Source organism: Entelurus aequoreus, linkage group LG15, assembly GCF_033978785.1.
Source record: "Entelurus aequoreus isolate RoL-2023_Sb linkage group LG15, RoL_Eaeq_v1.1, whole genome shotgun sequence".
In the NCBI taxonomy this organism is placed as follows: Eukaryota; Metazoa; Chordata; class Actinopteri; order Syngnathiformes; family Syngnathidae; genus Entelurus; species Entelurus aequoreus.
Window position 1 is genome coordinate 32,225,534 of NC_084745.1, and position 26,857 is coordinate 32,252,390.

At 40.1% G+C, this 26,857-nt stretch overlaps 1 protein-coding gene across 1 annotated transcript in view; it reads left to right on the top strand.

Moving 5' to 3' along the window:
- ofcc1 (orofacial cleft 1 candidate 1) overlaps nucleotides 1-26,857 on the top strand; it is a 261,434-nt gene that overhangs the window by 158,475 nt on the left and 76,102 nt on the right. Inside the window, exon 21 of the mRNA XM_062021233.1 lies at nucleotides 6,921-7,080. Within this exon, the coding sequence (XP_061877217.1) occupies nucleotides 6,921-7,080 (160 nt within the window). The remainder of the gene's footprint in view (nucleotides 1-6,920; nucleotides 7,081-26,857) is intronic.

The window sequence follows — 26,857 nt, forward strand, 5'->3', positions numbered from 1 at the left end:
TAGTGCCCCTAAGAAAAGGCATTGAAGCTTAGGGAAGGCTATGCAGAATGAAACTAAATCAGAACTGGCTACAAAGTAAACAAAAACAGAATGCTGGACGACAGCAAAGACTTACTGTGGAGCAAAGATGGCGTCCACAATGTACATCCGAACATGACATGACAATCAGCAATGTCCCCACAAAGAAGGATGCAAACAACTGAATATTCTTGATTGCTAAAACAAAGTAGATGCGGGAAATATCGCTCAAAGAAAGACATGAAACTGCTACAGGAAAATAACAAAAAAAGAGAAAAAGCCACCAAAATAGGAGCGCAAGACAAGAACTAAAACACTACACACAGGAAAACAGCAAAAAACTAAAAATAAGTCACAGCGTGATGTGACAGGTCGTGACAGTACACCTACTTTGAGACAAGAGCTACATGGATGCATGGTTGGTTATGGTTTAAAGTCATATCCAACAATTGCGACAACGACTTTTTACTGTCAACTGAGTTTAGTTTTTTAATAATTTCTGCTGGTGGTGTGCCTCCGAAATTTTTCAACACAACAAATGTGCCTTGGCTCAAAAAAGGTTGAAAAACACCCAATGCATCAGATGGCTCTTGTCTTTGAATTTTAATGCATAAACATTAACAGTCTTTATCATTTATTGGCCTTATAACCTATCTGTCATGTCTGTGTGATAATGTTTTGTTTTAGTCATGTTCGGTTTTGTTTTTGGACTCTTTGTGCACTTTTGTTTGTTTTGTCACCATGGCAACCCATTAGTTTTCACCTGTCATGTCACGCACCTGTTTTCACTGATCATGTCACTATTTAAGCCTGTCTGTTTCTGTTGTTCGTCTTGGTGACATTATCTATCTATCCATCCATGCTACCCATGATATTCCCACTACCATAGTTCCATGCCAAGTAAGTTTTTGTTTATTGTTCATAGTTTCTGCCTTTGTGCAAGTTTTGTTTCATTAGTCAAGTTTGTTCTCCACCATTGTGCGCGCCTTTTGTTTGCTTCCTTTTTTTTGTAGTTTGTTAGTGTTTTAATAAATCATGTACTCACCTCCGAGCCATGTCCGATCCAGCTTTACTCGCATCTCGGGAAAACAAAACCCTCACAGTCCACGTCCTGACACTATCTAAGTACAGTAGACCAGCCCATGACTCTATGGAATGAAGAGTGAACACTATGGAGTTTTTGTATCAAAAGACTTGGCAAATAATGCACAAGTTATAGTGCAATGGAATAATTCATGGGAATGGATGCTATATTCCAAATTGATGTAAGCTACATGCTACTTAGAGATTTCGTTGGTCTGAACTTAAAGTGTTTCGACAACGTTAATATGCTTGTTGTTTATATTTACATACAAATGAGTCGTACCTCAATTTAAGAGTGTTTTATGATAAGAGACGTCTCTTGGCTAGTTTTATGCTTTAAGTTGCAAACAATAACTTGAGTTTCAAGCATCCCCTCCATTAGTTAACAAAGCCAATGCCACGGGGAACCCCGATCAAAACATCTGGTCTGACTTGCTAGCATTACCTTATTGCTGGGATTCGACATAACTCAGATTTCTCAACCATGGGAAGGAAGTATGTGAGTCTAAAGGACAGTGCTGAGAAGAAAAAAGAGATTAACAAAATGAATATTCGAAAATATGACCGAGCAAAACAATTGTGATAAATGGTGATAACTTGTATAGCCAGTATATACTATTATAATTATTTTCATTTTCATGGCCTCTGCAGTGTTGAGAGCCACAACCACATCTATTGGGCAAACTGAGTATTTCAATATCTAGTGACATTTGGAGCCTGGATGGTTCAATTTTAATTAGCAACTTATAAAATCAAATTCTAGTAATTTTAAAGACTAATTGGGGTCAAAAATACAATTGTGTTTAGTGCCGTACGTTTTACACTCACAATGGGCACCGCCATCAATGTGCAACATCTTCTCTATGTATTCAGAGCACTTCCATAGAAATTTGGTGGAACAGACTTTTCATTGGTTGACAGTCAGAAATCCCCTGAACGCACCTCCAAGACTTGAAGAGGCTTTTAAAATAGTGGAACAATTAAAGGTGGCTTACAGTATGAGTGGCGGAGTAGTCATTCAAGGTGTGCTCTCACAGCCTTGTATCTGGTGGCCAAATTCCATTACCGGACCCAAATGTAAGAAAACCCTTATTGAATTAATCAGTTTGAGATTGGCGGCCGAGCAGAGGGCGGCATCTAATTTCAGTAAGCGGGACGCTTATCGGGCTGCGGCTAAATGGACAATATTAAAACAGCGGCCGGGAATAATGACTTCTGCCACTCAAGCGCCATGCGGGTTTGTATTGAATGTAGGCCACAAGGCTGAAGCAAGGCTGATAATTTTATGGGTTACAGTTTTCCTATTGGCTCCAAGGAAGGGGCTCTGACACGAAGCATGACCCATTTTGGAAAAAAAAGAAGGCCTTGGGCTGTAAGTATAGATAGAATGGACTGTTATCCTTTTTAATTACATTTTAGGCAGTCTTTATTCATTGGCTACAGATACAATATGCATATTGATGATTTACTCTTGTATCCTTTTTGGACACTGGCAAACAATTAATGTGGACCTGTATGACACCGGTGCTGACGTTAACGGTAGTAGTCATATGGAAAAAACTACTTACTATTGGTTCTTCGTTTTGGTGTTACCTTTACAAAATTCCACCAGAAGTTTGCCAGAAGCTTGTGGATGGCTACCAAAAGCTTCTTATTGCAGTGAAACTTGCCAAGGGACATGTAACCAAATATTAACATTGCTGTATGTATACTTTTGACCCAGCAGATTTGGTCACATTTTCAGTAGACCCATAATAAATTCATGAAATAACCAAACTTCATGATTGTTATTTGACCAACAAGTATGTGCTCCAATCACTCTATCCCACAAAAATAAGAGTTGTAGAAATGATTGGAAACTCAAGACAGCCATGACATTATGTTCTTTAAAGTAGGGCTGGGTGATATGGCCTTTTTTTAATATCTCAATATTTTTAGGCCATATCGCGATACACGATATATATCTCGATATTTTGCCTTAGCCTTGAATGAACACTTGATACATATAATCACAGCAGTATGATGATTCTATGTGTCTACATTAAAACATTCTTGTTCATACTGCATTAATATATGCTAATTTTAAACTTTCATGCAGAGAGGGAAATCACAACTAAGTCAATTGACCAACACTGTATTTATGAAACAGTTATTAAGCAGTGGCACAAACATTCATGTCATTTCCAAAACAGAAAGTGCAAAATTGTCAGTCATTTTAAAACAAGCTATTAGTGCACTTTTGTGAATGATGTCACTAAGATGACAAATCAAAACAACACTAAATTAAAGTGCACTTTTTGTACAGAACGCCACTACAATAGTTTAAAACAAATAAAGTGCACTTTTGTGCATGATGTCACACAAGATATTTCAATAAGTGTCAATTAAAAATTAGCTGCTTAATAGGAAATCAAATTGTGTACGTCCTTTGCTATGTGGTAGGTTCCTGCGGACGTTATCTCTTTTGTTGTTGACTATTTTTTTCATACGGTGTTGATCTGGAAATGTTTGCCTCAGCATTTTGATGGTGGTGGGCGTGTGGCACCGAACGGAGATGTTGACATGCGGAGTAAGCACTCTACATTCTCTAGCAGGTGACTTTTCAAATGATGTTACATATTAGCAGTAATGCTACTTTTTGTAGCAATGCTTTTTCCCCACACTTGACAAATTACGGTTGTCTGTTCGACATATTCCCACTTGAAGCCAAACCACCGCCAGACGATGGACAATGTTTTTCTTGGGAATTAATTCTTCCTTCATTTGTTACCAGATTTGCACCTTCTTTGTCTCGTATTACCACTCGCACCACAGCTAACTTTAGCCATGCTGCTACCTCTCTGCTGCGCGAGGGCGTATACGTATGACGTGACAGTATGTGACGTGTGTAAGAAGGTGCGCTCGCTGTCTGTGAGAAGGACAGACAAGAAAGAGTGGGAAGAGCCAGCAGTGTAATGTCCGCAGCTAAAAGCAACTGCGTGAGAACGTATACTCAAATATCACGATATAGTCATTTTCTATATCGCACAGAGACAAACCCGTGATATATTGCGTATATCGATATATCGCCCAGCCCTACTTTAAAGTTAAAGTTAAAGGCCTACTGAAATTAAATGTTTTTATTCAAACGGGGATAGCAGATCCATTCTATGTGTCATACTTGATCATTTCGCGATACTGCCATATTTTTGCTGAAAGGATTTAGTAGAGAACATCGACGATAAAGTTTGCAACTTTTGGTCGCTGTTGAAAAAAGCCTTGCCTGTACCGGAAATAGCGTGACGTCTCAGGTTGAAGGGCTCCTCACATTTCCCCATCGTTTACACCAGCAGCGAGAGTGATTCGGACCGAGAAAGCGATGATTACTCCATTAATTTGAGCGAGGATGAAAGATTCGTGGATGAGGAACGTAAGAGTGAAGGACTAGAGTGCAGTGCAGGACGTATCTTTTTTTGCTCTGACTGTAACTTAGGTAAAAGGGCTCATTGGATTCCACACTTTCTCCTTTTTCTATTGTGGATCACGGATTTGTATTTTAAACCACCTCGGATACTATATCCTCTTGAAAATGAGAGTCGAGAACGCGAAATGGACATTCACAGTGACTTTTATCTCCACGACAATACATCGGTGAAGCACTTTAGCTACGGCGCTAACGTGATAGCATCGTGCTTAAATGCAGATAGAAACAAAATAAATAAGCCCCTGACTGGAAAGATAGACAGAAGATCAACAATACTACTATCAGGAGACACCGAACCAAACACTGGACCTGTAAGTACACGGTTAATGCTGTGCCGCCTGTCGAAGCCTAGCAATGCTGTTGCTAACGACGCCATTGAAGCTAACTTAGCTACGGGACCTCGTCAGAGCTATGATAAAAACATTAGCGCTCCACCTACGCCAGCCCTCATCTGCTCATCCACACCCGTGCTCACCTGCGTTCCAGCGATCGACGGCGCGACGAAGGACTTCACCCGATCATCGATGCGGTCGGCGGCTACCGTCGGATAGCACGTCTGCTATCCAAGTCAAAGTCCACCTGGTTGTGTTGCTGGAGCCAGCCGCTAATACACCGATCCCACCTACAGTTTTCTTCTTTGCAGTCTCCATTGTTCATTAAACAAATTGCAAAAGATTCACCAACACAGATGTCCAGAATACTGTGGAATTTTGCGATGAAAACAGAGCTGTTTGTATTGTGATACAATGTGTCCGAATACTTCCGCTTCAACCATCGACGTCACGCGCAAACGTCATCATACCGACGTTTTCAACCGGAAGTTTCGCGGGAAATTTAAAATTGCACTTTATAAGTTAACCCGGCCGTATTGGCATGTGTTGCAATGTTAAGATTTCATCATTGATATATAAACTATCAGACTTCGTGGTCGGTAGTAGTGGGTTTCAGTAGGCCTTTAAAGTACCAATGATTGTCACACACAAACTAGGTGTGGTGAAATGTGTCCTCTGTATTTGACCCATCCCCTCGTTCACCCCCTGGGAGGTGAGGGGAACAGTGAGCAGCAGCGGTGGCTGTGCCCCGGAATAATTTTGGTGATTTAACTCCCAATTCCAACCCCTGATGCTGAGTGCCAAGCAGGGAGGTATTGGGTCCCATTTTTATAGTCTATTGGGTCCCATTTTTATAGTCTTTGGTATGACTCGGCCAGGGTTTGGACTCACGACCTACCGATCTCAGGGTGGACACTCTAACCACAAGGCCACTGAGCAGGCTTTACAAGTGTATGTAAACTTTTGACCACGACTGTAAGTATGCATCAAACTATAGTTGTACTATACACATATCTGTAAACCGGTTAGTACAATTTCATGCAGGACATGAATGATGCATCTCCGGTCGCTCTTGCCATATCCAACATGACCTCAGCGCTCAATGCGGCATCTACGTAAACGGTAAATGTCTATGGGCAGAACAATCACACTGAAGGAAGAGGTCCAATGTATGTGCTTTGCTAATATATTCTTAACAATATTGAAGAAGAATGGGTGGATCACTCCTATATTTCAATTACGCAGGGCTTTCCCAACAACAAAGACTGCGTTTTGAAGCATAAAGATGCAAAGCTATGGATGTCCTTTTTTTGCAAAAGTCGGCATAAATGAATCTGAAGAGTGATTCAAGTATAGCCTGAAAATAGTAGTGGGTACTACAAACATGTCCATCCCAGGAGGGACAGGGCATGATGCTGGGTTCAAAGCCGAGCAACACTTCCATGCATAAATCCCTATTTCCTTCATGTTGTGTGAATGTGAGAGTTGATTACCCTCTGACAGACTACAATCTCTATGGAAGGGTGCAAGGTCGGTTGGTTTTGATGGTCAGCCAATGCTGTTTTTCTTTTTTTCTTTTTTTTTTTTTTATTCAGACATGCTGATTCCTTTTTAAAGGTTGGCTGCATGCATCCATGTGTAAAAGAAACACTTTGTATTATGGATCAATACGGCGTCTGCTTTCGCCATGTGACTCACAGTGAAAGTGAAGCGGGAACATCTCAGGATTGGACTCCCACACATGACCAGATGCATCAAACAAACAAACACAACAAAGTGCTTCCTACACAACGAGCCGATGTATCTGATTCCGTTTGCACTTTATCCGTGTATTCGCCATTGTGTCTTGTCCAAAAAAAAAAAAAAAAGCCATGGTGACAGCAAAACAACACGATACCCGGCTTGTTTTGTCTCGCTAAGGTATTTGACCCCACGTGACCCCAGGAGAGACAGTGATTCAGGCTGGCATCCCTCCTGCTTCCACTCCCACATGGTTTTGACTTCTTCTTTTCCACTCCTTCTAGATTTCACAACGACGGCCGCATTCTGGACGTCTTCCAGAGGCTCACCGCCAAGGAGGGGACTTACTTTCTACCACAGGACTTGGAGCTGTCCAATCAGGAGCTTAGCTACATTGTCAAGAAGGCGGAGCAATGGAGGGGTTTTAATGGCGAGAGGCGCAAGGTAAGCAAGTCTCTTCTTGTGGCTCCCCAGAAAATCCTCATCTTTAACCCTTTGTTGATTAATTGGACTAATTGTCACTTTTATATGACATAACTAGGGACAGTATCAATTACAAGCATGGATCAATATCACTCTCAATGTGGTTAATTTGTATTTATTATTTACTGGTCTTTGTACCTCTATTGTCCCATATTGAGACCATATTTAATGCTGTATGCTGTAGTATTGATTTACCATGGGTGTGTTTTGATTCACCATGGGTGTGTTGTTTGGTTGTCTAATCCAGTGTTTTTCACTAGTGTACCGTGAGATACAGTCTGGTGTGCCGTGGGAGATGATGTAATTTCACCTATTTGGGTTAAAAATATTCTTTGCAAACTAGTAATTATAATCCGCAAATGTGCAGTTGTTGAGTAACCATGTAATACTTGACGACAGCGGGAGGCTGCGTGCAGGTAAAAGGGTATCTTATGCTCAAACCAAAAATAAACAAAAGGTGAGTGCCCCTAAGAAAAGGCATTGAAGCTTACGGAAGGCTATGCAAAACTAAAGTTAAACTGAACGGCTGCAAAGTAAACAAAAACAGAATGCTGGACGACAGCAAAGACTTACAGCGTGTGGAGCAGACGGCGTCCACAAAGTACAACCGAATATGACATGACAATCAACAATATCCACACAAAGAAGGACAGCGACAACTTAAATAGTCTTGATTGCTAAAACAAAGCGGGTGCGGGGAATAGCGCTTAAGGAAGACATGAAACTGCTACAGGAAAATACCAACAAAACAGGAAAAGTCACCAAAATAGGAGCGCAAGACAAGAACTAAAACACTACACAGAGAAAGACACCAAAATACTCCAAATAAGTCACGGTGTGATGTGACAGGTTGTGACAGTACTTAGAGACAAGAGCTATAGTGATGCATGTTTGGTTATGGTTTGAATTCATATCCAACACTTGTGAGAACAACTTTTTATTGTTAATATCAGCTGCTGAGTTTCATTTTTAAATGTTTTCTGCTGGCAGTGTTTCTCTCCGGATTTCTTCAATGAAAAAAATGTGTCTTGGCTCAAAAAGTTGAAAAACACTGGTCTAATCTGCCCCTTTTGTTTAAACTAAATTGTGTAACTTCAACCATGCAGTGTAAATCCAGGCTACTACATGTATTACATGTAAATTGCATTGGTAGTTCATCCCAAGTAAAATTGATGATGCTAATCAGTAGCATGCATGTGGCAAAGCTAATGTAAATTGACCATTAATCAAGCGTACTGTACGTTTGAGTGTTTTCTATTCGGCGTACTTGCTTTGTTTGCATTGCAAATTGCAACATTATCGAGAAGAAATTTGACTGAGTCTGCCCTGAGTGCTGCTTGAGTGATTGTTTCCTCGCCAAGTATTTTTACCGATGTTTAGTCTACAACTGGACGTGACGTCTTGAGCAAACTTACTTAATTAGATTTTACGCAAACCGATACCTGGCAGTATCGACATATTTCGGTCAGTGCCTAAAACAGTACCGAATTCAGTACCCATCCTGAGATGTATTAAAAAAAAAAGGAAAACATGCTAGCATACATGTAACGCGGATACCGTTAATAATGTATGCAAATCAGACAATGCACAATGACTTATTAGTTGCAAAGTCATGCCGGTGCCCTTGCAAAGACATGTTTTTTTAAACCAACCCTGCTCAAATTGCACACACATGTGCTTCTTAGTCCCCAAAAATGTAGTGGTGATTTGTATAAAAACGTCAAAGTTACAGGAAGAGTTTTGTCGAGTGCGTATTGAGCTGTGTGAGAAATTTCAAGTCAATTACATTTTTGGTGTTAATGAATTTGTCACAAAAATAATAGCACAGGAAACAGTAGAGGTGCACGTTTGGACACATTTTCACCCGTTTGTGTGCAGCGGTTCAGGATTAGAAGCGTTGCAAGCAAATACAGTATATAGTCTAATATACCGTAATTTAGGGACTTTAGAGTGCACCAAAAATATAGGCCGCACCCATATAATTATATTTTGTACATATATTGGGCGCACAAGTCTGTAAGCTGCAGATGTGCACAATAAAACATGAAATATTTACACAAACGTTAGTGAACATTCACAAATTTAACAAAAGACAGTGCCTGAACACGACAAACCTACGAGAAAAGTCATTGAGCCTGATCTTCTTCATCCTTCTCTTCCTCCTCCGGCCTATCTTGGCCTGGTAGTGATGGTGGATTTACGTTCAGTGCAGCTATTGTTTCCTTTTTTGATGGTCTTGGTCGATTATCTTTGCCATTGGGGCTGCGTCGTGTGCATTTTGTTGCTTCTTTTTCATGACAAGGGTGAGTCCATAACGCACTAAATGGCTGACTGAATGATTGTGATTGTGCGTTTGATTTTACGTAAACTATTGCATTGGTCCACCGTGATCCTAAATTGAAGCGACATAATTTATGTGAACCTAGAAAAATACATAAATTATCCACAGTATTGTATAAAGCCTGGGAAAAAAGTAGCGACTAATAGTCTGGAAATTATGGCAATGCATAGACTCGTTTAATTTTAAATGATTGCATTTTCTTTAGTTACATTTCAAAAAGCTGGGAACTCATCTCAGAGGTATTTAGTTTCATTGTAATTAGCAGAGGATAATTACCAAAACAGAAACCCAACTAGGAGGCCGCCTGGTTAGTGTGTGAAAACCATAATCCAGTGATATTTCAATCATATTATTTGTTATAGAAATAAATAAAAAAGACTGATGGATATGCTACACCTTTATCTCAACGTGCGCTGGGCAAGTCAATGTCACACACTTTGCATAAATATCGGTCTCCGTGAAATGAGGACTGAGACTCCCGCCTGTTTGACAGCCAGGCTTGGGGTCAACGGCGACAACACAGGAGTGAGAGTTGTATTAGCGCCAAGCCCACACGGCCGATGTCAAATCTTTGCAAAGCGAGTGAAAATGTGACTTGTCGAGATAAGGGAAATAGAACTTGGCCAGGCCCCTCTTTAATTTAGTCTGGAGGATTTGTAGCGACACATGCTCTTCATCTTTATTAACTCCCTTTTGCTCTTTGCACATACGCCTTCAAAAATTTCTGATATACAGTAAGCATTCATGTAGGTACTTGTTTCTAGTCAAACTGTGCAGCATTTTAACCTTAACCCAACCGGTATTATTGCAAATTCTATTCATAATCAACAATTACAGCTGAAGGAAATACAAATAAAAAAAAGTAAGAAAAACCCTATTGTCTCTAATTTAGCATTACATATTAACACAATCTGTATGTCATTTAACGGTGGGTTATTGCACTTGTTTAAAAACATATCTTTATTGGAATAATTTGCCAATGTGCAATTATTTTTGTCACTTTCCCCTCTCATTACCTATTCATCACGCACAGGGAAAAAATATATAAATATAAAAAAAGGCAAAGGAGCCGCCCGACAAGAGCTGAAACTAATATTTTGCAACTCTAATGATTTTTTGCATCCCTAATTAGATAGAATAGGGTTGATATGATTAGGTCAGGATGTAGTGTTTTTCATTAAAAATACATTTCAGAAACTGCATTCCAAATGTGCCCCTGCAATTAAATAATGAATCCGCCGCTTTTCTTATTATGAACCCAATTAATATGAGAGGCAAGGGCGAAATTTTTAATAAGAGTCGGCCACAAGGCCTTCATTAGCTGGCTGAGATTTGAAAGGAGGGATGAGGGAAAAGAAAAAACCGGGGTCTCTGTGTCTACTTTTACTATACTGGGAACATTTAGAAAGGTATTGAACAGGATACACGTTTTAACCAAGGGACGGCCAAACACCTTTATGCCATTTTAGCTAACAAAAAACAGGTAAAAGAATAATGTTTATATTTTGGGCTTACATTTTATATGTTTCAGTGCTTGTTTACTTATCATGTTTAGTGCAAGACCAACAGTGTGAGTAATATTAACTTGGCCCCAAGTGTACCAATCAGTCAGTCCATAATTGCTATGGAAGATTTATATAAACAGTGAAAGAAAACAAAAGAAAAAATATAATAAAATAAAAAATAAAAAAACAGCAAAAGAGACAACATACTTTTGTTGTTTTTTCCTGTTTTGGTATTATTTCCTGTCCAGCAATTTTATTTTGCTGTACCCATTTTCAGTTCTTGTGCTGTATGTCCTGCAAAGTTTTCACCTCTAATTCAGAGTGCTGGTCTCCTCACCTGTTCCTGGTTGGCAATCAGGAGATTTCCCTGCCCCTGATTGCAAATCAGGAGGGTTTGTCTGCCAGCATTGCCTTATTAATGACACTTGTTCATTGTTTGTTTGTATTCTATATGCATACTATTTAGAACTACTTTGTGTTGCTTCACCTTTCCTTTGGTTTCCTATGTTCAGTGTTTCTTCTTTTCTAGCAATCTTATTTTAGTTCCACTTCCTGTTTTGGTTTGTTCTGCAGTGATCGGAGCGCTATTCTCCTCACCTGTTCCTGATTGGCAATCAGGAGGGTTTATTTACCAGTGTCGCCTGCTCAATGCTGGTTCACTGTTAGGTGTGTATAACTCACGTTGCTGTTTGTCCAACCTATATTATTTTCCTCTGCCTATACTTATTTAATGAAATGACCTTCTGAGCCACTCTTCGCCTCCTGTCTCTGAATCCTGGGTTCACGCCAATCGGAACCATGCACAACCGTGACAGCCTCGTTTTTCATCATTAGGGTGAGGCAGGGTTGCCGTCTGCCATCTCTGCATCTTGAAGTCATGTTTCCAGTCATTATCAGAAAAAAATCCTATAGAGAGTCCTTGTACGGGACCTGAAACCTTGAGATGCCAAGTGACAGCCTCAAAGTCTTACCAGATTTAGAGAGAATTTAGACAAAAAATCAAATTCTGTTCTGAGATGTGTGCAACTCTGATGACCAACTACTAGAAATATCTCATCTCGCCAACAGGGGTTTATCCATCAAGTACTACAAAGTGTGGTGTCACGAAAGTAATATTTCCAATCCAAACTACAACATACGGTTTTCCCTCTTTGAAGTAAAAGTAGTATCATGCACATTCCCAGCCTTCTCTGACATTTATTCTGGGGGGATTCTTCCATAGTTCACAACGTCCTCCAAACAAGTCCACCTTGATAACACCATTGAGCTTGGGAAAGAGGAAAACAATCACAAGGCAATATTCTTCCCAAGGCATTGTCAGCCACAACTTACGCCTCTTTTTTTGCACACTGAACAAAAAAAAAATGCAGCAAGACCTCTTTGTAGAGACGTGCTGGTTGATGGTCTGGCCCTGTGGCAAGAACTTGTAGTGAATGATTCCCCTCACATTGAAGATGTTTTGCTTGGGGGTCAAATTTCCCTCAATTACATGAAGATGGATTTATAACCATTTTAAATGTTATTACCGTAAATTAGGGATTATAAACCCCTACTTTTTTCCAATGATTTTGACGCTGCGGCTTATAAAACAGTGCAACTAATCTATGAATTTGACTTTGCTGATGACCATAATGCAATAGCTGTTTAAAAAAACAACAACAAAAAAAAACAAGCAAACACACTGATAAGGTGTGTCATTGTTTCTGCTATGGTGCCATCTTTTAGACGAGTTTGCTCACTGAAGGTGCTTCAGTGTCCTTCCATTTAGTCTTTTCAACCGGAAGTAGAAGTGCCATTTAGAGATGTCCGATAATGTCTTTTTTGCCGATATCCGATATTCCGGTATTGTCCAACTCTTAATTACCGATTCCGATATCAACCGATACCGATATATACAGCCGTGGAATTAACACATTATTATGCCTAATTTTGTTGTGATGCTCCGCTGGATGCATTAAACAATGTAACAATGTTTTCCAAAATAAATCAACGTCCTTTCTCATTGTCACTTCCTGTCAATGAGAAAGGACGCAAAAGAGAAAGGCTCCGCTCTTGCTACCGGAGTTTTTTGTTAAATCTGAAGATTTTGACCACTGATTTGCGATCACAGCCACAGGAGAGTACCCTGGCATCTTCAATCTGATTTTGGTCAGTTGAGAGGCACTGATACGCTGAAAGAAGGCGAGTTGGGAGAGCCGTTAGCCTCAAGCCAAAGGCGCCTTGCCGCAGTTCAAAGCGGTTGCCTAGCAACCAAAAGCTACGGCGAGTTTACAGCTGTTTTAAAGTGATCCCGACGTCGCAGTGATATGAGTTGACAGGCTGACACCTCAAATTCATCTCTGAACGGCGCAAGATACGGAATTGTTGGAAAAAACAAGTTAAAGTGCCGCAAGTCGCTAAAGAAGCAACTGTCGTTAAGACACAAGCAAGAGGCAGTGACGTCAGTGACTGCCGCGATGCGAAAAGGTAAAGGAAAGATTGAAATCCCGAAACCTTCGGAGTCAGCTGTTACAGAACACAACTGGGAACAAGATTTGAAGTTGGACACAGGACATGATGGGAATCAAGATGTGATACTACAAAAACTTGAAGAAATGAAAGAAGAAATGAAAGAAGAAATGAAAGAAATGAAAAAAGAAATGAAATAAATGAAATAAATGAAAGAAGAAATGAAAGAAATGAAAAAAGAAATGAAAGAAATGAAAGAAATGAAAGAAGAAATGAAAGAATTGAAAGTATCTCAGAAAAGTAACAACAGAACACAAACAAGATGTGAAAAGTCTGCAGGAAAATATAGAAAATCTGCAATCTCAGAACAACAGAAGAAATATTGAAGCCACTGAAATGAGCAAACGAATGAAGACCCTTCAAGAAGACAACAACATGTTGAGGAATATCATAGATGAAATGGATCAGGACAAACGAATGAATGATATCATCGTGACTGGGCACCGAATTAAACCAAGATCCTATGCGAAAGCTGTGAATAATGAAGGTGAACCAGATGAAATGGATATGGTCTCAGCAGAACAGCAAGTGGTCAACTTTCTGCAATCAAAGGAAATTGAAATTGACATTAATACCATCGAAACATGCATCCCACTGAACGGAAGAAACAACAACGCCACTCCAGTCGTGCTCGTGAAACTCGTAAACAGAAAATCTAAAATGGCATTGCTGAGACAGGGAAAGAAGCTGAAGGGAACAAATGTGTACATGAATGAGCATCTCACAAAACGCAATGCTGGAATCGCCAAGAAAGCACGCGACTTGAGAAAGCAAGGAAAAATCCAGGGAACTTGGAGCGCCAACTGTAAAATCTACATCAAGCTGAATGGAGGTCCAGAAGCAAGAGTAATTGTTGTCCATGACATCAAGGACCCGGACAATTTTTAAAGTTTACATAGCTACCAAAACAACGATGATAATGGACTCTGACAGAAAACAAACACCCAAATTCAGCATCGACACTACTATGTTCCAAGGGACGACTAAACAAGAGGACCTACATTCAGGATTGCATCCACCTACACTTATAGAGATTATTGAAACAACATCAAAGATTGTTGAACAAGAAAATATGGAACTAAAAAATTTCTGCAACAAAGATTACAAAAACCAGGATTTGGAAAATGATATAGATCCAGATACAAATTTTTTCTCCCACATCAGTAATAATTGTTTTTATTATACAGATGATCAATATAATAGCAACATTACTGTTACGACCTGGTCGCATCGAGGTGCGGTGGTGTTCTCCCAATGATGCAGACGGGCTCGGACACAGCTTGCAGGTAGAAAAATGATTTATTTTCACAAATCAGACAGAAAAAACAAAAACGACTAGCATGGGAGCTAGCAAGCAAAATAATCTAGCATGAGAGATGGCAGGAAGCAAAGTGGTCGTAACTTGTTGCATGAGAACAAACTAGGAAGCCAGGCCGAGTGAGGCCCGGGCAAAGACTAAATAGCCCTCTGATCAGTGCTCGGGCAACAGGTGCGCGTCCCGAACGCTGATCAGAGGCAGGTGAGTAAAATCTGCAGTCATGGCAACAGAAACAAAACACACGTGACACTAAACTGTAACCAAACTGTGATCCGAGCAGCGGATCCTAACAGTACCCCCCCCTAAAAGGACAGATTCCAGATGTCCCTTGAAAACAAAAAAAACAACTGGAACCCCAAAAAAAAAAGCAATAGTTCACGAGTCAAGGGCGGGCGGGGGGGTGACTTGGTGGTGGGTCGCCAGGCCACGTGTCCCCGAATCCACCGGGGAAGGGTCAGGTGGCGGCGGCGAATGGAACGCCGCCGCCGCTGGCGAGGCTGGCGAGGCGGGCGAGGCGGAAGCTCGTGGTACCTGAGCACCAACAGCTGCAAAGGTCCAAACGCAGGTTCTGCAGATCGCAGCAGACAGCGCGGAGGAAGTCCATAACACCGCCGCGTCTTTGGCGGATGAGGAGGTCGCCCAGCCGGCGGCGACGATGACGACAGCGCCATGGGAGGAGTCTTCGATGGCGGCACCGTGCAGTGTCCCGCCGGTGACGCGGAAGATGTCTGCGCCGTGGGAAGGCGCGCCTGGGAAGATGAAGGTGGCGGCGATGATGTCTCCGTGGGAGGAGACGATGGCGGGGATGACAGCGGCGTGTGCTTGGCTGCACTGCTGCTGGTAGTAGCCCCCCCTCCAGTAGGCGGATGCCAGACGCCGTCCACCACAGGGAGAAGGAGTTCCGGGTTGTTGATGTCCCCCGGTGCGAAAACCAGGGACGGGCGGTAGGGGGCCAGGAGGAGGGAAAAAGACACGTCCCTCGCCGAGTCCCAGCAGGAGGCCAGGAGGGACATCATGGAAGGCTCCACTGGAGCCTTCGCCGGACTGGCAGGACGAGCGGGTGCTGGAAGGGATAGCAGCCGTGGTGCAGCTGCTGGAAGCTGCCTTGGAGCAGGAACGGGTGCTGGGCGCTCAGCCGGTGTTGGTCGTTGTGGCGCCGCGACCGGCGTAAGACGCGGGGCTGCGACCGGCGTGCGACGCGGTGTGGGAACCGGAGGTCGACGCGCCGGCACAGGCGATTGCCGTGGAGCCGGGACAGGACACACAGCAGGCGACGGGGAAGATGGCGGCGGTGGCCGCGCCGGTCGGAGAGCCGGAGCCGGCGGCCTAGCCGGGAGGAGGGAAGGCGGCGGTGGCCGCGCCGGTCGGAGAGCCGGAACCGGCGGTCGAGGCGGAGGGAGAAGGTCCGAGCCTGCTGTGGGCTGGGACCGCACAAACCTGGCTTTCAAGTCCTCTATGAATTGTGCGGTCCAGAACGTCGGCTGTGCGTCGCCGACAGGGGTTCTCGCGAGGACACAGCATTCTGGCTCGATGATACTGTTAGGAACTCGCATGGCTGCAGTTTGTGTGTCCCCAAGATGCGAGAACCAGGAGGAGGATGTGCAGGTAAGATGATTTTAATTAACATAAACAGAAAATAAAGCAGTCTTGCAGAGTTGTTCCAAACATAGAAGTCTATCATCGAGCACTGAGGAGTGCTCGAGAGAAAACATAAATAGACATACGCTGATTGGCAGCAGGTGTGGACCGGCTGCCAATCAACGGCAGGTGAAGAGAAAACAGTGCTCCGCGGAACAGGAAATTTAACAAAATAAGAGCACTGACCGGAAGTAATACAAAAACCAAGGAGACAAACAGAAATGAAGTGACCGATCGTCACAGGAGCTGGCTTCCTACTGTTACGACCTGGTCGCATCGAGGTGCGGTGGTGTTCTCCCAATGATGCAGACGGGCTCGGACACAGCTTGCAGGTAGAAAAATGATTTATTTTCACAAATCAGACAGAAAAAACAAAAACGACTAGCATGGGAGCTAGCAAGCAAAATAATCTAGCATGAGAGATGGCAGGAAGCAAAGTGGTCGTAACTTGTTGCATGAGAACAAACTAGGAAGCCAGGCCGAGTGAGGCCCGGGCAAAGACTAAATAGCCCTCTGATCAGTGCTCGGGCAACAGGTGCGCGTCCCGAACGCTGATCAGAGGCAGGTGAGTAAAATCTGCAGTCATGGCAACAGAAACAAAACACATGTGACACTAAACTGTAACCAAACTGTGATCCGAGCAGCGGATCCTAACAGTTACATGCGATAACAAATTGTCAATTATTCATTTTAATAGCAGAAGCTTGTATGCAAACTACAACAACATTAAGAACTTTTTGGAACACATCAACGAACCATTCAAAGTGATTGCTGTCACAGAAACATGGATTGATGATAAAAAAGGAATAGATTTTGATCTGGAGGGATATGAACTAAACTACATCAACAGAACCAACAAAAATGGAGGAGGAGTAGCTGTGTACGTGATGAAGAACCTGAACTACAAAGTGGTAAAAAACATGTCATTTGCTATAGATAATGTCTTAGAATGTATAACCATTGAAATATGTCAGGAAAAAAGCAAAAACATTTTCATCAGTTGTATATATAGATCACCTAAGTCAAGTATAGAAACATTTGAAGAATGGATCAAGGCTACTTACATGGATAATGGTCAAAGAATAATGTTCTTATGTGGTGACTTTAATATTGACTTATTGAACCCTAACAAGCAAAAGTCTATTCATGACTTCATTGATACAATGTACAGCATCAGTTTATATCCAAAAATCACAAAGCCAAGCAGAATCACAGGACACAGTGCCACGCTTATTGATAATATTTTTATCAATGATTTTGATAATAACACTACAAGTGGTCTACTTATAACCGACGTTAGTGATCATCTGCCAGTTTTTACAATATATGATGGAAACTACAAGAAGAACATGGAAGACAAAAGGACATTTCGAAGACTGTGCACAGAGAAGAGGATGACTGCTTTCAAAATTGAGCTACAAAAGCAAGATTGGGACAATGTGTACAAGGAAAAAGAGGTTGATGAAGCATATGAACATTTCTTAAACAACTTCATAATACTTTATGACAAACATTGTCCATGGATACAACTCAGTAATAAACAGAGAAAGAATAATCAACCATGGATGACAAAAGGATTAAAAAATGCTTGTAAGAAGAATAATACACTATATAGACAATTTATAGCACAAATAACTATAGAGGCAGAAATTAAGTACAAAAAGTATAAAAACAAGTTAACAGACATACTACGATCATGTAGAAAAGAATATTACAGTGAATTATTGGACAGGAACAAAAATAATATGAGAGCAACATGGGGCATCCTCAATAGCATTATTAAAAATGGCACAAAGAGGGACTACCCTCAATACTTTTTAGACGGGAAAAAAAAAAATGACAACATAAAGGAAGTAGTTGAAAGCTTCCATAATTATTTTGTAAATATTGGACCAAAATTGGAAGAAAGGATTCCAGACCCAGTTCCAATTGAGGACTATAATGATACCATAGAGCGAAATCCCAACTCCATGTTCCTCAGTAATGTGACACAGGAGGAAATAGTTACAATTGCAAAAAAATGTAAATCTAAGACTTCAACTGATTGTAACGGAATTGATATGGAAACGATAAAAACGGTTATAGAAGAGATCTCAGGACCATTAATGTATATTAGTAATCTATCATTTCAAACAGGTACATTCCCAAACAAAATGAAAATAGCTAAAGTTGCACCAATTTATAAGACTGGAGACAAACATCAATTTACAAATTATAGACCTGTTTCTTTACTTCCACAATTTTCTAAAATCATTGAAAAACTGTTTAATAACAGATTAGAGAGTTTCATAGATAAGAATAGAATACTCGAAGAGAACCAATATGGATACAGAGCTAATGTCTCAACTTCAATGGCTTTAATTGAAATTACAGAAGAAATTACCAATGCAATAGACAGTAAAAAATGTGCAGCAGCAGTTTTTATGGATCTAACTAAAGCATTTGACACAATTAATCACAATATTTTAATCAAAAAACTAGAACGATATGGCATCAGAGGGTTAGTATTAAACTGGATAAGAAGTTATCTAACGAACAGGAAACAATACGTGAAGCTAGGCGAACACACGTCTACAACGCTAAATATATCCTGTGGTGTACCTCAGGGATCAATACTAGGACCTAAATTATTCAATCTCTATATAAATGACATTTGTAAAGTTACAAAAGATTTAAAGTTAGTATTATTTGCGGATGATACAACAGCGTTTTGTTCAGGAGAGAACACACAGGAGATAATACAAATAATAACAGAAGAAATGAACAAATTAAAAAGATGGTTTGAATCTTAGTAAAACTAAAATAATGCTATTTGGTAACAGTAGAAGAGAAAGTCAAACACAAATACAAATAGACGGAATAGAAATTGAAAGAGTAAATGAAACCAAATTTCTAGGTATAATGATTGATGATAAATTGAACTGGAAATCTCACGTAAAAAATATACAACATAAAGTTGCAAGAAACACGTCAATAATGAATAAAGCAAAACATGTTCTAGACAAAAAATCCCTTCATATTCTCTACTGCTCACTAGTGTTACCATATCTGAGCTACTGTGTAGAAATATGGGGACATAATTACAAAAGTACACTTCATTCATTAACGGTGTTACAAAAAAGATCAGTTAGAATAATACATAATGTTGGATATAGAGAACATACAAATCCTTTATTTATTGAATCAAAAATACTGAAATTCCACGACATAGTGAATTTGCAAACAGCTAAAATTATGCACAAAGCAAACTATAACCTGCTACCCAAGAATATACAACAATTCTTCTCAACAAAAGAGGAGAAATATAACCTTAGAGAAAAATGTAATTTAAAACATTTGTACGCACGCACAACACTTAAGACCTTCAGTATATCAGTATGTGGAATTAAATTATGGAGTGGATTAAGCAAAGCAATCAAATAATGTACTAATATGATACACTTCAAGAAACTCTTCAAACTTAAAGTGTTTACAAAGTACAAAGAAGAAGAACCATGACAAACATTCTCAATTTATTTCATCCATCCATTCATTCATTCTTAAAGTAATCTTACTTATCTCATCATATGAAATATGACTTTCTTCACCAATTATTATTATAAAACTCTTACTATTATTTATTTATTTATTTTTATTGTGATTACCTATGGAGTTTATTGTGAATACATTGAGAACAGGAAGTGAATAAAAAAGTTTCAGCAACTGTTATGTAAAGAAAAGGGGTAGGATTAAATAAGCTCTGCTTCTTCCTACTCCTTTTTGAACATGTTGAAAAGAGAAACTGGAAATTGTGATGTATCATGTTGTATGCTTGCATGTTCGAAATAAACTCAAACTCTAACTCAAGTTATGGAAAAAAATGGCCACATGGCACTGCCATATTTATTATTGAAGTCACAAAGTGCATTATTTTTTTTAACATGCCTCAAAACAACAGCTTGGAATTTGGGACATGTTCTCCCTGAGAGAGCATGAGGAGGTTGAGGTGGGCGGGGTTGGGGGGGGGGGGGGGGTGGTGAGGTTGGGGGGGGTAGAGGGTAGCGGGGGTGTATATTGTAGCATCCCGGAAGAGTTAGTGCTGCAAGGGGTTCTGGGTATTTGTTCTGTTGTGTTTATGTTGTGTTACGGTGCGGATGTTCTCCCGAAATGTGTTTGTCATTCTTGTTTGGTGTGGGTTCACAGTGTGGCGCATATTTGTAACAGTGTTAAAGTTGTTTATACGGTCACCCTCAGTGTGACCTGTATGGCTGTTGACCAAATATGCTTTACATTCACTTGTGTGTGTGGAAAGCTGTAGATATTATGTGACTGGGCCGGCACGCAAAGGCAGTGCTTTTAAGGTTTATTGGCACTCTGTACTTCTCCCTACGTCCATGTACACAGCAGCGTTTTAAAAAGTCATACATTTTACTTTTTGAAACCGATACCGATAATTTTAAAACCAATACCGATCATTTCCGATATTACATTTTAAAGCATTTATCGGCCGATAATATCGGCAGTCCGATATTATCGGACATCCCCAGTGCCATTCAGTCTTCCAGCTGTCCGTAGCGTTTCTACTCGTATGAATTCTCCATTCATCACTCCAAGCAATGTTTGTAAGTTTTACAATACAACTTAAACTGTGAGTGTGAATGTTGTCTGTCTATCTGTGTTGGCCCTGCGATGAGGTGGCGACTTGTCCAGGGTGTACCCCGCCTTCCGCCCAAATGCAGCTGACATAGGCTCCAGCACCCCCTGCGACCACAAAAGGGACAAGCTGTAGAAAATGGATGGATGGATGTTTATACTTACTAAACCGTACATGTGTGATGTCCGTAGGAGTGTTTTCATGCTTCTCTGTACATGCTATCGGTGTGTAATAAGCTAGCATCGTTAGCCATTACTACCGTCAAGCATTGTGGTGGTTGTATTATGCGCTGGGCCAGTTTTGCTGCCAATAGAACTGCTGCTTTACAGAGGGTAAATGGGACAATGACAAAGTAGGATTACCTCCAAATTATTCAGGACAACCTAAAATCATCAGCCCGGAGGTTGGGTCTTGGGCACAGTTGGGTGTTCCAACAGGACAATGACCCCAAACACACGTCGAAAGTGGTAAAGGAATGGCTAAATCAGGCTAGAATTAAGGTTTTGGAATGGCCTTCCCAAAGTCCTGACTTAAACGTGTGGACAATGCTGAAGAAACAAGTCCATGTCTGAAAACCAACAAATTGAGCTGAACTGCACTAGTTTTGTCAAGAGGAGTGGTCAAAAATTCAACCAGAAGCTTGCCAGAAGCTTGTGGATGGCTACCAAAAGCGCCTTATTGCAGTGAAACTTGCCAAGGGACATGTAACCAAATATTAACATTGCTGTATGTATACTTTTGACCCAGCAGATTTGGTCACATTTTCAGTACACTCATAATAAATTCATAAAAGAACCAAACTTCATGATTTTTTTTTGTTACCAACAAGTATGTCCTCCAATCACTCTATCACAAAAAAAAATTAGAGTTGTAGAAATTATTGGAAACTCAAGACAGCCATGACATTATGTTTTTTAGAAGTGTATGTAAACTTTTGACCACGACTGTATATCGTTATCACAGGGGGCATATACACATTTTAGGCCATATCGCCCATTTATAAAGCTTACCTTAAAAATGGACAAGAATCTTCCCATCCCCAATGTCTCTAATGCTGTAATGTTCTGAGTTACGGAGGGTTCTCGAGAGCTACGATGGCTTCAGTAATGAGCCCCATTAATTATGTAAAGGAAGTGATGCAGGCGGACCTTATTAATTGTCTCCTGTCACCCTCCCTTGGATCACCGTACCTAGAAGGGAGGCGTTAAAACCTGTAATACTTAAACAGGTACGCAAACTGTTTAGTCGGAGCCACTGCTATGACAATGACAGAGTAGAGTGTCGGCTTACCCGCTGCAAACCTCGTTTGCTGCTAATTCATCCACACGCAAAGTTTCCCGGTGGTGCTGACATTGGGATAATTGAAGGAGAGGGCAGATTAAAAAGAAAGCAGGAGGATGGCTAAGAGGCGGTTTGGCGCCGTGGCCCCGGAGATGTTTTCGCAACCTGATTGCATCAACACTCCGCCGTGCCGTTTGTCTTCGTGTGTCTAGTTAATGGATTACCTCAGCAGGCAAATTTGGGAACACCCAAGGTGATTTGCAACAGCCGCGTGGTTTGTAGGGGAGGCATCCTTCAGTGCACATTGCAGCTGTTATGATAGCTTGACGATGGAGGCTCACCTGTTTTATTATTTATGCCGCTGTCATCAATGACAGTGAAGATGCGATTGTAGTGTTGCAACGATACCAATATTTTGGTACCGGTACCGGTACTAAAATTATTTAGGTACTTTGCGGTACTTTGCGGTACTTTTCGGTACTTTTCTAAATAAAGGGGACCACAAAAAAATTGCATTATTGGCTTTACTTTAACAAAAAATCTTAGGGTACATTAAACATGTTTCTTATTGCAGTTAAGTTCTTAAATAAAATAATGAACATACTAGACAACTTGTCTTTTAGTAGTAAGTAAACAAACAAAGGTTCCTAATTAGTCTGCTGACGTATGCAGTAACATATTGTGTCATTAATCATTCTATTATTTTGTCAACATTATTAAGGACAAGTGGTAGAAAATGAATTATTAATTTACTTGTTCATTTACTGTTAATATCTGCTTACTTTCTCTTTTAACATGTTCTATCTACACTTCTGTTAAAATGTAATAATCACTTATTCTTCTGTTGTTTGATACTTTACATCAGTTTTGGATGATACCACAAATTTGGGTATCAATCAGATACCAAGTAGTGGAGGGGGTCGGGGGTGGGGAGTACTGGACCGGTACTTTTCAGAGACGGTATCGTACCGAAAATGATTCATTAGTATCGGTGTACTATACTAATACCGGTATACCGTACAACCCTATGTGATTGGTGTCCATGTAGTAACTATATTTATTCACGTTTATATTTTGGGTGAAAATCCTCACATAGCAAGCACTAACAACGTATGTGATCCAATAGAGTTGCATTGAAAAAGTTACGATTTAATTTGACAATCGTGTGTGTTTGCATTAAGTTAAAGTTGAATTACCACTGATAGTCACACACACACTAGCTGTGGTAAAATTACCCTCTGCATTCAACCTATTCCCTTGTTGCATAACTATAAAATACACATACATACAGCATATATATGTAGATATATATTAGTGTTGTACCGGTACTGGTCCCAAAATGTATTTAGATACTTTTCGGTACTTTTCTAAATAAAGGGTACCACAAAAAATTGCATTATTGGCTTTATTTGAACAAAAAATTATTACGGTACATTAAACATGTTTCTTATTGCAATCGAAGAACAATTTTGTCCTTAAATAAAATAGAGAACATACAAGACAACTTGTCTTTTAGTAGTAAGTAAACAAACAAATATTCCTAATTAGTCTGCTGACTATGCACTAAAATATTGTGTCATTTCTCATTCTATTTTGTCAAAATTATGAGGGACAAACTGTAAACATTTATTATGAATCCACTTGTTCATTTACTGTTAATACATGGTTACTTTCTTTTGTAACATGTTCTATCGACTCTTCTGTTCAAATTTAATAATCACTTATTCTTCTGTTGTTTGATACTTTACATTATTTTTGGATGATACCACAAATTTAGGTATCGATCCGATACCAAGTAGTTACAGGATCATACATTGGTCATATTCAAAGTCCTCATGTGTCCAGGGACATATTTCCTGAGTTTATAAACATAATATGAGTTTTGAAAAGAGGAAAAAAGGTTTTGTGACGATAAAAAATATCGATATAATTATAGTAGTATCGACGAGATACGATATTGTACTTGGTATCATTACAGTGGATGTCAGGTGTAGATCCACCAATGGCATTTGTTTACATTCAGGGTGCTAGCTTGCTGTTAGCGGTTAGCTATCGTATCCTCCTACGGTGTGTAGTGAAACATGTTTAGCTATTCCTCGTCCTGCAGGAATGATACTTGTAAGAAACATACTTTATTTGTCGCCATGGAGGCAAGGATTAGTGATTTAAAAGTAGCTAAAACACTGCCGACTGCAAATGGACGTTTTCCGCTAGCTAGCTGGCCATGTCTTAAAGCACCTCTTCCTGAGGGCCTTTCAGTGTTATAACTTCACCTTTATCCTTAGTTTTTAAGCCAAAATGCGTCTGTTCTCCCTTTTCTGTCCACACACTGTGTCTGCTTGTAAGTACTCTGTGATTGTGTGCTGCCGAACATGCTCCTCTGCTCGCAAAACCAGCAATGACACGACGTGACGACACGCTGTCATGCCCGGGAACCGGTACTTTTCAAACAGAGTATAGTACTGTTCTTGATTCATTAGTACCATGATACTATACCAGTACTGTAATATATACATATATATATATATATATATATGTATATATATTTATATATATGTATATATATTAATATTTTGTTTGCATAAGTATTAATATTTATTTGTGTATATATATATATATATATATATATATATATATATATGTATATATATATACAGTATATATATATATATATATATATATATATATATATATATATATATATATATATATATATATATATATATATATACATATATCAAACTAAAATGTGAAAATTATAATTACATAAGTGCATTGTATCATTACAACACTCAATATAACTGAAAATATATTACTAATAATTGACTAAAATAGAATGACAAAACTATTTAAATAAAAAACAATAAACTATTAATAATAAATAAAGTACCATTAAAAAGAAAATAAGTACAATAAAAAATTAAACATCAAATCGAAATAAGTGTCTAACCCAAAAGTGTAAATTAGCATGGTCATCCGTGACCAAGCTGCCAAAGATATGATATGCCGTCTTATATTCAGAGACTATTTATACATGCTAACAAATTTCTTCTCCTCGAGCTTTTCTTCCTGTCACTCCCACACACCAATGACCTGTAGAGATGTAAATAATAGAAAAAGATCATCAAAAAGTTGTGCAAGTTTGGTCATTTTAGGTTTATTATTTTACAATGTAAAAAATATAAAACAAACCAAAAAAACTGCAGGTCAATCCAGTAAGTAAATGCCATACTGTCATGTTCTGTGGTCACGTTTTGTTTAGTTATGTCCTTTTGGTTTTTGGTCTCTTTTAGTTCCTGTTTACGCTCCCTTGTTTGGTCACCATGTCAACTTATTAGTTTCACCTGTCTCACGTGTTGGACTCACGCACCTGTTTGTAATCAGAGAGATTATTTAAGCCTGTCGTTTTCAGTTGTTCGTCCTGGCGACATTGACATTATCATGCCCTGTTTATTCCATAGTTTATGCTTCATGCCATGCCACGTACGTTTTTGTTTTTTCACGTCACAGTAAGTGTAGTTTTGTTTCATGTCCATAGTTTCTGTCTAAGTATTAGTTTTGTTCATAGCCAAGTTTGTTCTCCGCCTTGTGCGCGCCTTTTGTTTCTACCCTTTTTTGAGTGATAAATTAAATCGTGTACAGTATTTACCTGCACGCCATGTCCGGTCCAGTTCATTTGCATCTCGGGAAAACATTCCACGCAGTAATTTGCGTCGCCACAGTCCACATCATGACACATACTAGGCAGGTGTACCCAATTGAGTATGCAGTGATTGTAAAATACCGTATTGACACAAATACTCCACCCAATCAATATGGGTTCTGATGTGGTCATCATACAGTGACCAGGAGTTCCAAGCCACCTGAGACGTTAATGTTGACCTTACGCAACAGAGGAGGAAGCTGAAGGGTCAGTCAGTCAGGCCGAGGGGGAGGCAGGCCGTGACGAAACACACAGGAACCGCTGTCACTTAACAATAAAACCCAGCGCTCCCCAAACAGGAACCCATAACAGCAGCACAGGAACACCGGGAGAGGCCAGAACCAGCTGAGTGCTTTTGGGTGGCATAGGTCAAACCAGAGGGGCCAACCTGTGGTCAATGATGTGTGTGCATGTGTGTGTGTGTTTTGTGTGTATGCTTCACTGCATGACCTAAAATCCAATTGAGTGTTTATTTGAATGACATTGGTGGATGTGCATGTACAGTCATACACGCATGCAAACCTTTTTAACTTGCCTGCATGTCCATGTCACATTAAAGTGGCTTCTTCTATTACAGAGGATGTTTTTTTTCTTTTTTTTCTGGGCAGCGCTTTGGGCCCCGATGGCCTGAGGCAATAGCAGGCAGGCAAGGGCAGGAAGCATCCACACAGTCTGAGCATTAGGGAGCTCGATATGAGAAATGACTGCAAAAGCTACGCGCGGCCTCGTTCCTGAAAAGGTCACAGACTTTGGTGAGCACTAACGTGTGAAAGCAGCGGTCAGCTCCAACTAAGGCGCACGGGATAAGAAG